This window comes from Oncorhynchus keta, chromosome 5 (assembly GCF_023373465.1).
Source record: "Oncorhynchus keta strain PuntledgeMale-10-30-2019 chromosome 5, Oket_V2, whole genome shotgun sequence".
Classification (NCBI taxonomy): Eukaryota; Metazoa; Chordata; class Actinopteri; order Salmoniformes; family Salmonidae; genus Oncorhynchus; species Oncorhynchus keta.
The window spans coordinates 11,445,622-11,460,995 of NC_068425.1; the positions used below are offsets into that span (position 1 = coordinate 11,445,622).

A 15,374-nucleotide genomic window follows, 5' to 3' on the forward strand; every position below is an offset into this window, starting at 1 on the left:
GTAGTGCCTTGCGGTGGGGCGCCTTGCAGTTGCCATACCAAGGGGTGATGCAGCCAGTCAAGATGCTCTCAATGGTGCAGCTGTAGAACTTTTGGAGGATCTGAGGGCCCAGGCCAAATCTTTTCAGCCTCCCGAGGGGGAAGGGAAGTTGTAGTGCCCTCTTCAAAACTGTGTTGGTGTGTGTGAACCATGTTAATTACTTAGTGATGTGGAGGTAACTTGAAACTCTCGACCCGCTCCACTCCACTCCGTTTCCTGCAGTCCTCGATCAGCCCCTTTGTCTTGCTGACGTTGAGGGAGAGGTTGTTTTCCTGGCACCACACTGCCAAGTCTCTGACCTCCTCCTCTTCACTGTCCAAATAAAAACATGTACACATGTGCCCTCGCTGCTGGTTTACGTGCATCTGTTTAATATCCATGGGCAGATGTACTGTGTTATGTCTCGCCTTCAGAGGCGGGCAGATACAAATACTGTAGGTAAACAAACATAATGAGGATAAATCAGGAATCCTGATCCTGATCTTCTCTGCCATTTAGGAGTGCTGTCTGTCTGCAGCCGACTTTCTGTCTGCGGTCGCTCAGTACTGCAGTGGGGGCAACCTGCAATTACAGCCCCGCGCAGAGGATGGGGAGCCAGGAGAAAGACAATCATTGGCCCCTTAATTTGGAGCCATTTTGCACTTAAAAGATCTCATTATAGTCAATTACAACCACACACCAAAAGCCTTCGTCACCGCTATTGTCCACAAGCCATTCAAAAAAAGAAACAGCATTGACGATTCCCTGCCTCCATTCTCTCCCTCATCCTATCTTTCTATCTATTACTGTCCTTCCTGTCCTCTTTATTCACTCAGTTGATTCACTCCTCTTGTTCCATTCAATGCCGTCTTGCTCGGTGAGTGAATTCACATGCCGACTGACGTGTTAACTACCCAGGGCTGAGTCCCCGAAGATAAATGGTAAATTACTGGATGACGACAGCAATAGAAATGACAGTGACTATGATGAAATCCCCACAAGTATTTCTTGGACCAGCAGCATTCCATCCTGCATTCCACTGCTGGCTTGCCTCTGAAGCTAAGCAGGGTTGGTCCTGGTCGGTCCCTGGATGAGAGACCAGATGCTGCTGGCTTGCCTCTGAAGCTAAGCAGGGTTGGTCCTGGTCGGTCCCTGGATGAGAGACCAGATGCTGCTGGCTTGCCCCTGAAGCTAAGCAGGGTTGGTCCTGGTCAGTCCCTGGATGAGAGACCAGATGCTGCTGGCTTGCCTCTGAAGCTAAGCAGGGTTGGTCCTGGTCGGTCCCTGGATGAGAGACCAGACGCTGCTGGAAGTGGTGTTATAGAATATCTCATTGCCTTGTGTAGGGTGCTGGCTTTCAGATGGGATTTTAAAATGGGTGTCCTGACTCTCTGTGGTCACTAAAGCTCCCATGGCACTAATCATAAGAGTAGTGGTGTTAACTACTGGGGCGGCAGGGTTGCCTAGTGGTTAGAGCGTTAGACTAGTTGTAAGTTCAAATCTCCGAGCTGACAAGATACAAATCTGTTGTTCTGCCCGTGAACAGGCAGTTCCTAGGCAGACATTGAAAATAAGAATTTGTTGGGGCCTCCCGGGTGGCGCAGTGGTTAAGGGCTGAGACTCTAGGTTCACGCCCAGGCTCTGTTGTAACCGCCCGTGACCGGGAGGTCCGTGGGGCGACGCACAATTGGCCTAGCGTCGTCCGGGTTAGGGGGGGGGGGTTGGACAGTAGGTATATCCTTGTCTCATCGCGCACCAGCGACCCCTGTAGCGGGCCGGGCACAGTGCCAAGGTTGCCAGGTGCACGGTGTTTCCTCCGACACGTTGGTGCGGCTGGCTTCCGGGTTGGATGCGCGCCATGTTAAGAAGCAGTGCGGCTTGGTGTTGGGTTGTGTATCGGAGGTTGGGTTGTGTATCGGAGGACTTTCGACCTTCGTCTCTCCCGAGCCCGTACGGGAGTTGTAGCGATGAAGATAGTAGCTACTAACAATTGGATACCACGAAATTGGGGAGAAAAAATACTTGTTGGTTATTACTGCATTGTCAGAACTAGAAACACAAGCATTTCGCTACACTCGCATTAACATCTGCGAACCATGTGTATGTGACAAATACAATTAGATTTGATTTCATTTGATCTGTTTGTGCTGACCTTATGAGACAGGCTGGTAAAGTGAATACTACAAAGCCGTACCTGCCCGTTGTGCTTGTGTAAGCTTGGAGTAGACCACATCAGCTGACTCAATCAGCGTCCGGCTCGTCTGAATCATCTATAGATAAATAAACATGGGACAAGATTATGCAAATGGAAGTGAGGTCGTACAGCATCAAGCAATTCCTGTGTCTTATGTCATGAGTCCTACTGTACAGAAGGCTAAACAGGACAATGGAAACACTACCTCTTAGAAAAGAATCACACAGAATTATCATTGAATGTACACGTAGCCAAACATAGGGGAATACTACAGGAATAATGAATAACAAAGTCTCTTCTCAGAGACATTCGATGGAAGAGAAAGAGGGTATGTCAACATTTCTCAAAGTCCTTTGATCATTGGCTCTTTATAAACATTTTTCTCCCTCTGCTATGGCCAGACCCTGGGAATCACACCCACACACACAGAGATAGAGACAGACAAAACACATGCTGGGATGCAGAGGCATGGGAGGGCTGCAGGTCTTTTTAGGACTGGGCTGGGTGAAGGGTGGGGTGGAGGAGGGTGAGGGAGGGAGCTGGGATGCAGAGGCATGGGAGGGCTGCATGTCTTTTTAGGACTGGGCTGGGTGAAGGGTGAGGTGGAGGAGGGTGAGGAAGGGAGCTGGGATGCAGAGGCATGGGAGGGCTGCAGGTCTTTTTAGGACTGGGTTGGGTGAAGGGTGGGGTGGAGGAGGGTGAGGGAGGGAGCTGGGATGCAGAGGCATGGGAGGGCTGCAGGTCTTTTTAGGACTGGGCTGGGTGAAGGGTGGGGTGGAGGAGGGTGAGGGAGGGAGGGACCTGGGATGCAGAGGTATGGGAGGGCTGCAGGACATGTCTTTTTAGGACTGGGCTGGGTGAAGGGTGGGGTGGAGGAGGGTGAGGGTGAGGGAGGGAGCTGGGTGTTAGAGAAAGTGTTATGTTTGGCATGAGGCTGAGGGCCCCTAGGGGTTCTTTTTTTCCCGTTCCCCCATCCCCAATGTTTTCTTATTACATAACCCACCCCTTGACATCCCACTACTGACACAGCTGTGTGAATGTATAGCTGTGTAGTTACTGGTGGGGTTTCAGCCATACTTAGCCCAGGGCTTCTTATGGGGCTGTTCTATGGAGGAGCGGGGGAGTGCATTCTGATTCAAGCCCAGCTTTCATGCTCCATTGCTGGGTATACGGGAAGCACGACACTGGCACAGAGACATGGTGCTGCCCACATGGAGGTGGCTGGGCATGGGCCTGTGTGGTGCAGACTCACATGTTGCTTCAGTGTCTGCTGAATTCTTTGAAAGTCCCCCCAACCATCTCAGTTTCACTCTTACACACTCTCTCTCTCTCTCTCTCTCTCTCTCTCTCTCTCTCTCTCTCACACACACACACACACACACACACACACACACACACACACACACACACACACACACACACACACACACACACACACACACACACACACACACACACACACACACACACACACACACACACACACACACAGTCAGGCAAAACACATGCACCCACACACACACACACACGGTCAGAATAAAACACATGCACCCACACACAGACAAACACACACACAGTCAGACAAAACACATGCACCCCCCCACACACACACAGTCAGACATAATACACACACACACACACACACACACACACACACACACACACACACACACACACACACACACACACACACACACACACACACACACACACACACACACACACACACACACACACACACACACACACACACATGGCAACTGATGACAGAGTCCTGATCATGTGGTGACACAATAGAGGACAGGAGGTGAGAACAGTCTGCTCACATCATAAATGACACCCTGTTCCATATTTAGTGCACTACTTTTGACCAGGACCCATTGGGCTCTGGCCAAAAGTAGTGCACTACATAGGGAATAGGGTGCCATTTTGTGATGCAGCCCCCGTCTGGTCCCCTACCTGTGTTCCTGGAAGCATTGAGCCAGCCTTACAGCTTTAGCTGTGACCTGATCTGAAAACCTTCTGCTTTTACAGCCTCTCCCTCCCACGGACAGTGAGAAGCAGCTGGCCTGACCCAGTGGTCAGGAGAATGCTAATGAAGTTTCACACTTTAGTAAAGAGCACAGAAGCAGGCCACTGTGTGTGGGCTGGTACAGGACCACTGGCTCTGGGATCATATTGGTCAGCAGACAGGACAGGGGTCTACCTCCCATTGGCTCAGGCTGCGCTGGGTCTCTTTGGACTGGTCTCAGGGTGCTGAGGGGTGCTGAGTTCCAATCTGCTGATGCTCAGTTCACTCTAGGTTACGGCGCCTGCGTCCAACCAGCCCACGTGTGGACAACCATTAATGTCTTAATGGCTAGGGCTGGTATACACACACACACACACACACACACACACACACACACACACACACACACACACACACACACACACACACACACACACACACACACACACACACACACACACACACACACACACACACAGTCAGGCAAAACACATGCACCCACACACACACACACACGGTCAGAATAAAACACATGCACCCACACACAGACAAACACACACACAGTCAGACAAAACACATGCACCCCCCACACACACACAGTCAGACATAACACACACACACACACACACACACACACACACACACACACACACACACACACACACACACACACACACACACACACACACACACACACACACACACACACACTCACACACACACACACACACATGGCAACTGATGACAGAGTCCTGATCATGTGGTGACACAATAGAGGACAGGAGGTGAGAACAGTCTGCTCACATCATAAATGACACCCTGTTCCATATTTAGTGCACTACTTTTGACCAGGACCCATTGGGCTCTGGCCAAAAGTAGTGCACTACATAGGGAATAGGGTGCCATTTTGTGATGCAGCCCCCGTCTGGTCCCCTACCTGTGTTCCTGGAAGCATTGAGCCAGCCTTACAGCTTTAGCTGTGACCTGATCTGAAAACCTTCTGCTTTTACAGCCTCTCCCTCCCACGGACAGTGAGAAGCAGCTGGCCTGACCCAGTGGTCAGGAGAATGCTAATGAAGTTTCACACTTTAGTAAAGAGCACAGAAGCAGGCCACTGTGTGTGGGCTGGTACAGGACCACTGGCTCTGGGATCATATTGGTCAGCAGACAGGACAGGGGTCTACCTCCCATTGGCTCAGGCTGCGCTGGGTCTCTTTGGACTGGTCTCAGGGGTGCTGAGGGGTGCTGAGTTCCAATCTGCTGATGCTCAGTTCACTCCTAGGTTACGGCGCCTGCGTCCAACCAGCCCACGTGTGGACAACCATTAATGTCTTAATGGCTAGGGCTGGTATACACACACACACACACACACACACACACACACACACACACACACACACACACACACACACACACACACACACACACACACACACACACACACACACACACACACACACACACACACACACACACACACACACACACCAGCACACACCAGCACACACTGGAGCCTCTGTTCTTGAGATTGGGGCGTGTGCCAATGGACTAATCTTTGGAAGCACACAGTAACACTCAGCTGACTGACCCTGTGCTTAGGACAGGCAGCCTCTGTCTCAGACACACTCAGCCTCACTGTAGATTCATCTCCTCAGCTGTCGGGACTCTGCTAGCTAACGCTGGGAGGCTGGGAGCACAGGAATGTTGCAATGGAACAGCAGTGGAATTATTTTTAGGCCCTTCATTTAGGCTCTTCATTAAAGCCCTTCACGTGTGAATGTAATGTACCGGGGCCATAAGAGGTACTCAAAGACAAGCACGCCGAGGGAGAAAGCTGATTAAACTACAAAGCTATTTAGAGCCTCAGCTATGGGACTTATATGAGGTTGTTGCACTCTAGGTGTCAGCAATAGGAGTGACTGGGATATGAACGGTAATGTCATGTAGCTACAACACCACAACAGTTCCTCTCGGATGACCCAGTTCAATAGGTCAAACCAATCTCCATCAGGGGGGTGGAATAGTGGGGCGTTGACTTGCTCTGAGCGCTGGGGGGTAGGGATTATAACCACCCCTGTGTTGGCCTGTACCAGTAGGTGCCTGGTGAATAATGAATAAGCTGGTTGTTATCACAGATCAGACAGCAGCCAGGATGGAGAGTGACGGCTTGGGGAGACACAGGGCATGATGGGAAGCCGCGCGGAAGCGCAGCAGGGCGAACCGCTCCGGAATGAATTAGTGCTTATCACGGCGCTGCAGTAGCTATAGGAAATGGTTTGTTCACTCCCTGTGGTGGAGGTCATCTGTGGCGTGTTGCCTTGCTGTGTCATAATGTGCTAACAAGTTATAACATTTTCCAACACTGACAGTATTATTTCAAGGCTTAGTGTGCAACAGACTCTTGAGACTGTATAGTGCACAAGGGTGTTGTAGCTTGTCACCTTACCAGGTTGTGATGCGTTTTTCATTCCACAGCACCTTTTTGGTGAATAACGTTCACACGCCTATGAACCGTCAATGAACGTTGCGCTTGCGTTACTCGTTCAGCATTTACCCACAAAGTGTATCTCTCTGAATACAACATAGACCTGAACAGAACGGTAGCTCTGCAGTGCATGTTATGCCTATGTGGTGCTGCTGTAGCGTACCATGTCGTAGGCGGTGAGGACCTTGCGGAGCAGCTCGGGGACGGGCCCTTGGGCCTCCATGGTGGGGTAGGCTTGACTCAGGTCCACGGTCACCCTGAGCGCTCGCTCGCTGTTCATCAGCCACGTGGACACGGTCAGGATACACTGCTTCATGTTGGCCGCCGGCGTCAGACCACACAGCTCCTTGAACGACACCATGGCATTCTGATAAATAAACAGAGAGGATCATGGATGAGGGTTAGCATCACAGAATCTGTGAATATTGAAAGGGATTGTAAGGTAGCGGACCCAAGGTCCAATTCAAACACAGAGAGGATGCCTCGTTGATTCTATGGTGATCATGGGCCAAGTTTACCATTATTACTACATTGCCCACAGCAACTTAAAAACCAGAAATCATTGTGACCAAAATGTCCCACAAGACCGTACTCTACACATGAGATAAATGTGGTCCACCGTATCCTGATACTCTCCTCAGGTCAGAGAAAACCTCAGGAGAGAAAGAACAGACCTGATTGCGTTTGTGTTCATTAGTGAACCTAGCGGTTCCCATGACATCACAGCATGCTTGTTCAGTGGTGTAACTCGGCCCTGGAGCCTCCACCGCAGGCTGCCTGGCCTTGCTCTGCTTCCAGCCTCTCTCCTCTCACTTCCCCTGACCTGGCCCTGGCTCTGGCCCTGCCACAACGCCTGCCTCTCTGCCTGTACCTCCAGCCCTGCGTGACTGTTCACATCACAGCCCAGCATTGTTCTCTCCAGCATGGGAATCTGAGCCCTGATTCGGGCCCACCAGGCTATTCACACAGTATATGACCATTCACTGGCCCACCCAAATAAACAGGGAAAGAAAAAAAGGGGGATGAAAGACAGAGACCAAAATTGGAAAGAGTGAGAAGGGAAGAGAGGGAAGAGAGGGATAGAGAAGGGAGAAGGGAGGGAGGGAGAAAGAGAGACAAGTGGGGAAAACCAGTCGTAAGACAAAGAGGAAAAGAGAATAAAAGAAGGAGGGTGAGAAACAACAGACTGAGGGAGGAAGAGTGTGTGGTGATGGTATTTGGGAAGCGGTCAACAAACCAGGCAGTGTGGGAACGGGGCTGTGTCCCCTGCAGGACCTCCGGCCCAGGAGAAAGGCTCTTTTCTCCCCATGGAGGATGGCTGTGGGCCGACCTTCCTGGACATAGGCATCTGTATGCACACACAGCCTCAACTAAAGCTATTAACACCCTTGGCTGAGGAAGCACAGCCAAGGAGAGAGGCTTTTACTGTTGAATGGGAAATGTGTATGGGTTTACTCACTGTAGTGTAGGTGTAGATGTGTGTGTGTGTGTGTGTGCACGTGCCAGTGTGTGTGTGTTTGCGGAGGAGTGTGCGCGTGTGTTTCTGTGTGCCTGTGTGTGCGCATAGTGCATTCCTGTGTCTGTCTCTGTATGTTTGTGTGAGTACACGCCCCTGTGTCTGTCTCTGTATGTTTGTGTGAGTACACGCCCCTGTGTCTGTCTCTGTATGTTTGTGTGAGTACACGCCCCTGTGTCTGTCTCTGTATGTTTGTGTGAGTACACGCACCTGAGTGTGTGGTTGTTGTTGCTCTATAAACTCCATACTGTATCCAGACTGCAGGCAGGGCCACAGAACCAAACAGAACAGTTATCCACTGTCTTTAATTATCCTCATCCCTTCCTCCACCCCTCCAACATTACATTCCCCAAATGAGAACTGCGTGTCTGGTTTCACTGTTGTTTTTGTTCCCCTCTCTCTTTCTCTCCCTTTCTTTCTCTTCCTCTCTCTCTCTCTCTTTCCCCCTCTCTCTCGTTTCTCTCTCTAATCTCTTTCTCTCACTGTCCGGACTGCAGTTTGGAGTGAATGCTGCAGGCCCTTTACTGGAACGCATGCCGCAGGAACAGAGTGTGGGGCCGTCTGCCTGCCTGCCTGCCTGTTACAGTGTTCCAGTCAACACTCTGCAGGGAAACATACATAGGCATTTCTCTCTCTCTCTCTCTCTCTCTCTCTCTCTCTCTTTCTCTCTTTCTCTCTCTCTCTCTCTCTCTCTCTCTCTCTCTCTCTCTTTCTCTCTCTTTCTCTCTCTCTCTCTCTCTCTCTCTCTCTCTCTCTCTCTCTCTCTCTCTCTTTCTCTTTCTCTCTTTCTCTCTTTCTCTCTCTCTCTCTCTCTCTCTCTCTCTCTCTCCTCTCTCTCTCTCTCTCTCTCTCTCTCTCTCTCTCTCTCTCTCTCTCTCTCTCTCTCTCTCTTTCTCTCTTTCTCTCTCTCTCTCTCTCTCTCTCTCTCTCTCTATCTCTCTCAATTCAATTCAAGGGCTTTATTGGAATGGGAAACATATGTTAACATTGCTAAAGCAAGTGAAGTAGATAATAAACAAAAGTGAAATAAACAGAAACAGTAAACATTACACTCACAGACATTCAAAAAGAATAAAGACATTTCAAATGCCATAGTATGTCTATATACAGTGTTGTAACGATGTGCAAATAGTTAAGTTAATGTACGAAAGGGAATATAAATAAGCATAAATACGGGTTGTATTTACAACAGTGTTTGTTCTTCACTGGTTGCCCTTTTCTTGTGGCAACAGGTCACAAATCTTGCTACTGTGATGGCACACTGTGGTATTTCACTGAGTAGATATGGGAGTTTATCAAAATTGGGTTTGTTTTCAAATTCTTTGTGGGTCTGTGTAATCTGAGGTAAATACGTGTCTCTAATATGGTCATACATTGGGCAGGAGGTTAGGAAGTGCAGCTCAGTTTCTCCCTCATTTTGTGGGCAGTGTGCATATAGCCTGTCTTCTCTTTCTCAATAGCAAGGCTATTCTCACTGAGTCTGTACATAGTCAAAGCTTTCCTTACGTTTGGGTCAGTCACAGTGGTCAGGTATTCTGCCGCTGTGTACTCTCTGTTTATTGCCAAAGAAGCATTCCAGTTTGCTCAGTTTTTTTGTTAATTCTTTCCAATGTGACAGCTTGCTTAGGGGAATTTTCTCCAGATTCATCTCCCAGTAGGTGATGGCTTTGTTATGGAAGGTTTGGGAATCACTTCCTTTTAGGTGGTTGTAGAATTTAAATGCTCTTTTCCGGATATCGGCCTAATTCTGCTCTGCATGCATTATTTGGTGTTTTACATTGCACATGGAGGATATTTTTTCAGAATTCTGTATGCAGTCTCAATTTGGTGTTTGTCCCATTTATCTCTCTCTCTGTCTCAAACACACACACACACACACACACACACACACACACACACACACACACACACACACACACACACACACACACACACACACACACACACACACACACACACACACACACACACACACACACACACACACACACACACACACACACACACACACATACACACACACACACAGTGTATGCGCATACACACACACAAAGGCACACACACAAAAAAGAAAGGGAGAGTTAAATCCTAAAGAACCAGAATGGATTTCCTGCCACTCCTACAGAGCCTGTAACTGCCAGTCTCCTCTCCCACTCTCCTCCTCTCCAATCCCCTGTGAGAAGAACACACTTCACTCTGCTATTGTTCAGAGTAGATCACCTGGAAAAGTAGTTCTTTGAGATGATCCATCACTCTCTGTCAGAGGTCACTGAAGTGTGATTATGCATTTCTTAATACCATCCCATGCCTATTACGGGGTGTGATTGTAGGCCAAAAAATAACAAATAATGTCATTTAAAAGATGTTCTTATCCAGAGTGACTTACAGCTGGCCAGAGTGACTTGTGTGTGTTTACGTGTATGGCCAACATTTTAATTAAAAGACTGCACTATACTCCCGAGTTGCGCAGCGGTCCCAGGCTGTGTCACAACAGGCTGTGACTGGGAGTCCCATAGTGCCGCGTACATTTGGCTCTGCGTCGTCTGGGTTTGGGGACGATTTGGCCAGGGGGGCTTTACGTGGATCATCGCGCTCTAACGACTCCTTGTGGCGGGCAGCTGGCTTTACGGGCTAAGAGGGAAGGTGTTAATTAAGGAGCGCGATTTCGCGGGTCATGTTTCGGAGGACGCATGACTCCGCCTTCGCCTCGCAAACCCGTTGGGGAGTTGCAGCGATGAGACAAGATCGCAATTGAATATCACGAAATTGGAGTATACAGTATCAATCTACATGTATGCATTTACGCATGAATGGGTGTGCTATTGTGGTGCTATTTTGGTCCTGTGACAGTGTGTGCTGAGGTTTCTCTTATTACCATGCACCCTCAACACAGGCCTTCTCGAAGAAGACTTGAAGTTTACTTTAAATCTCCCTTCTTTACTCTGTCTAGTGTGTCTCAGGGGAGAGGAGGCTCTTTAATGGAGACCAGACTACACTGTGTGACGCTTTCAGCTGCCAGCTCTATGTCTCCCAGAGATGAACATACTTTGGTGCAAAAAGTGCAAATCAAACCCAAAACAACAGCAAAGGACATTGTGAAGATGCTGGAGGAAACAGGTACAAAAGTATCTACGTATATCCACAGTAAAACGAGTCCTATATTGACATGACCTGAAAGGCCACTCAGTAAGGAAGAAGCCACTGCTCCAAAACCGCCATAAAAAAGCCAGACTACGGTTTGCAACTGCACATGGGACAAAGATCATACTTTTTGGAGAAATGTCCTCTTGTCTGATGAATCAAAAATAGAAATGTTGGCCATAATAACCATCGTCATGTTTGGAGGAAAAAGGGGGAAGCATGCAAGCCGAAGAACACCACCCCAACCGTGAAGCATGGGGGTGGCAGCATCATGTTGTGGGGGTGCTTTGCTGCAGGAGGGACTGGTACACTTCACAAAATAGATGGCATCACGAGAAAGGAAAAGTATGTGGATATATTGAAGCAACATCTCACGACATCAGTCAGGATGTTAAAGCTTGGTGGCAAATGTGTCTTCCAAATTGACAATGACCCCAAGTATACTTCTAAAGTTGTGGCAAAAAGGCTTTAGGACAGCAAAGTCAATGTATTGGAGTGGCCATCACAAAGCCCTGACCTTAATCCTACAGAAAAGTTGTGGGCAGAACTGAAATAGTGTGTGCGAGCAAGGAGGCATACAAACCTGACTCAGTTACACCAGCTCTGTCAGGAGGAATGGGCCAAAATTCACCCAACTTATTGTGGGAAGCTTGTGGAAGGCTACCCAAAACGTTTGACCCAATTTAAACAATTTAAAGGCAATGCTACCAAATACTAATTGAGTGTATGTAAACTTCTGACGGACTGGGAATGTGATGAAATAAATAAATAATTCTCTCTACTATTATTCAGAATTTTCACATTCTTAAAATGAAGTGGTGATCCTAACTGACCTAAGACAGGGAATTTTTACTAGGATTAAATGTCAGGAATTGTGAATAACTGAGTTTGAATGTATTTGGCTATGGTGTATGTAAACTTCCGACTTCAACTGTATACTACGGGTACAGGCAGGGTCCATCTGGGGAGACCATCTACAAGAAAGCATTGATGCCAACCACAGTGCGTTATTGACGCCATCCATCTCAACATCAGGCCTGAGGCCTCTCTTTTCAGTCTATTGAAAAGGCTGTTTGCCCATTTCTATCGCTGTTCCTCTGAGGGAGATGGACATTTGACATCTCCCTTTCAGGAAGCAGGGCAGCTGCTGTGCATGCTGGCAAAAACACCATCACACACACACAGATCTGGTCACCTGCTGTACCAGTTGCCTAATTGTAATTGGCTTCTAAAACCTTGTATTATGATAGAAAAATGAATAGCTCCTGCATGCACACAAGAGCGTCACAACTAACATATCTGGCTTGTGTATCATTTCCATGCTTAGTATAGCCCCCCTAATTTAATGTGGGGGTGTTAGCATAGACTGAGTCATTGTCACTGGCCTATTTTGAACATTGTGTAATCACAACTTCTGACTCACACACAAGCACAGATTTGAAATAAAAATGACTGGTGACACTTTATTTGGGTAGTCTGTAGAGCATCGAGAGATGGACTATCAGTAACATTTCAACTATCTACTAACCCTAACCCTAGCCCTAACCCTTACCTTAACCCTTACCCTAATCCTTTTTCTAAACCTCAACCTAACCGCAACGTCAACAAGCAGTTAGTATGCCCATCTGTAGAGCATCGAGAGATGGAAAATCTGGACTACCCAAATAAAGTGGGACAAAATGATTAGTTGGCAGTATCTGTGTCAGGAATCTTCCATCTACATTTAACAACTGCATGAGGTTTGTATCGAGTCCCCAAATATGTCTAGCTGCTTTTCACAAGAATTTCTCTAAACATACTATTAACTGGTATAGGTTGTATCCGGTCATTTGCCTGAAAATTACCCTCCACTTATCACATCCGTACCGACGCTATAAGGAAAACTATTCCCCAAAATTACAGTATTAATTTTCCGTCTGGAACACAACAACATCTCCCTTTTTTGTAACAGTGCCTGGGTAAACGAGATACCCTTTTGGAAAATAGAGAGTCAAGATCATCTGCATCAATTTCCACAAATGAAAAATGTATGACAGCATACCACATGATCTCTAATCACATCCCCTGCTTAGTTATTGTGGTTCTTGGCTCTTGTTTGCCATGTCCTTAGGCCTAGATTGAGGTTGGCTGGCAGGAGAACAGACCTATCACAGCTCTCCAGCAATGTTGGGGTTTAGGCTGAGAGAACAACAACAGGTCTGGAGACAGTCCTAAAGGCTCTGAGAGGATTACCAAGTATAGTACCTGAGATCAGGAGTCAATCGTGCAAATATCTGGGATAGTGATTTGAAAACAGAGCATCTGGGAGCTGAGAAAGTAGGTAGCTCTACGTACCTGGGTTCATACCGATCACAGACTGAAGATACATAGTGACCTAGTTTCCTTCTTTCGCTAACAAACACAACATCTAATAATCATACATTTGTTATTTACTGGTACTACAATAGCTTTTTCAGCGCTTGGAGAGACCGTGTAAAAATTGCTGCCAATCATCATAATAAGTACTGTTCTGAAATCCGCTGAGCTATTGAGAGAGCTATTGTCGAGTTGATGCAACTACAGTGCTAAGCGATAGACGGAAATGGACTATGCAGCCTAAACTACTGTCAGTTTGAAATGATTTGAAATAGGCCTAAATCCTTCACATGAAACAATAAGTGCTCATGAGCTACTGTAGTAGTGAAGGAAATCCAATTAAGAAAGATAGTAGAAATGGAGCTCAGAAAGAATAGAGGGAAGACACAAATAGAGAAATGTATAATGAGTTTTATGATGCTCCGTGTTTCCACATTTTTAGAATCAGCTTTTATTTTCCAAGAGCTGTGGCAGTTGGTTTATTCCATTCCTCAGGCAAATCAAGTGTTGTTGATGGGGTTAAAAAGCCCATAACCTACCTGGGATATAAAGCAATGTCAACTAGAGGTCGACCGAGAACACATTCTTAGGCAACTAAGAACACATTCTTATTTTCAATGACGGCCTAGGAACGGTGGGTTAACTGCCTCATTCAGGGGCAGAACGACAGATTTTTCTCCTTGTCAGCTCGGGGGATTCAATCTTGCAACCTTACAGTTAACTAGTCCAACGCAATAACGACCTGCCTCTCTCTCGTTGCACTCCACAAGGAGACTGCCTGTTACGCGAATTCATTAAGCCAAGGTAAGTTGCTAGCTAGCATTAAACTTATCTTATAAAAAAACAATCAATCATAATCACTAGTTAACTACACATGGTTGATGATATTACTAGATATTATCTGGCGTGTCCTGCGTTGCATATAATCTGACTGAGCATACAAGCATACAAGTATCTGACTGAGCGGTGGTAGGCAGAAGCAGGTGCGTAAATATTCATTCAAACAGCACTTTCGTGTGTTTTGCCAGCAGCTCTTCGTTGTGCGTCAAGCATTGCGCTGTTTATGACTTCAAGCCTCAACTCCCGAGATGAGGCTGGTGTAACCGAAGTGAAATGGGACAGAAGCTATACTGTTTCACTGGCAATACTAAAGTGCCTATAAGAACATCCAATAGTCAAAGGTTAATGAAATACAAATGGTATAGAGGGAAATAGTCCTATAATTCCTATAATAACTACAACCTAAAACTTATTACCTGGGAATATTGAAGACTCATGTTAAAAGGAACCACCAGCTTTCATATGTTCTCATGTTCTGAGCAAGGAACTGAAACGTTAGCATTCTTACATAGCACATATTTCACTTTTACTTTCTTCTCCAACACTTTGTTTTTGCATTATTTAAACCAAATTGAACATGTTTCATTATTTACTTGAGGCTAAATTGATTTTATTGATGTATTATATTAAGTTAAAATACGTGTTAATTCAGTATTGTTGTAATTGTCATTATTACAAATACATGTTAAAAATCGGCCGATTAATTGGTATCGGCTTTTTTGGTCCTCCAATAATCGGCATCGGTATCGGCGTTGAAAAATCATAATCGGTCGACCTCTAATGTCAACAAACTATGAGTCGTCGTCTGAGCCCA

At 47.0% G+C, this 15,374-nt stretch overlaps 1 protein-coding gene across 1 annotated transcript in view; it reads right to left on the bottom strand.

Annotated features, from left to right (window-relative positions):
* LOC118372171 (inactive phospholipase C-like protein 2) overlaps positions 1-15,374 on the bottom strand; it is a 95,287-nt gene that overhangs the window by 19,433 nt on the left and 60,480 nt on the right. The window contains exons 3-4 of the mRNA XM_035757965.2: positions 6,872-7,075; positions 2,213-2,288 (exon numbers count right to left, since the gene is read on the bottom strand). Of these exons, the coding sequence (XP_035613858.2) occupies positions 2,213-2,288; positions 6,872-7,075 (280 nt within the window). The remainder of the gene's footprint in view (positions 1-2,212; positions 2,289-6,871; positions 7,076-15,374) is intronic.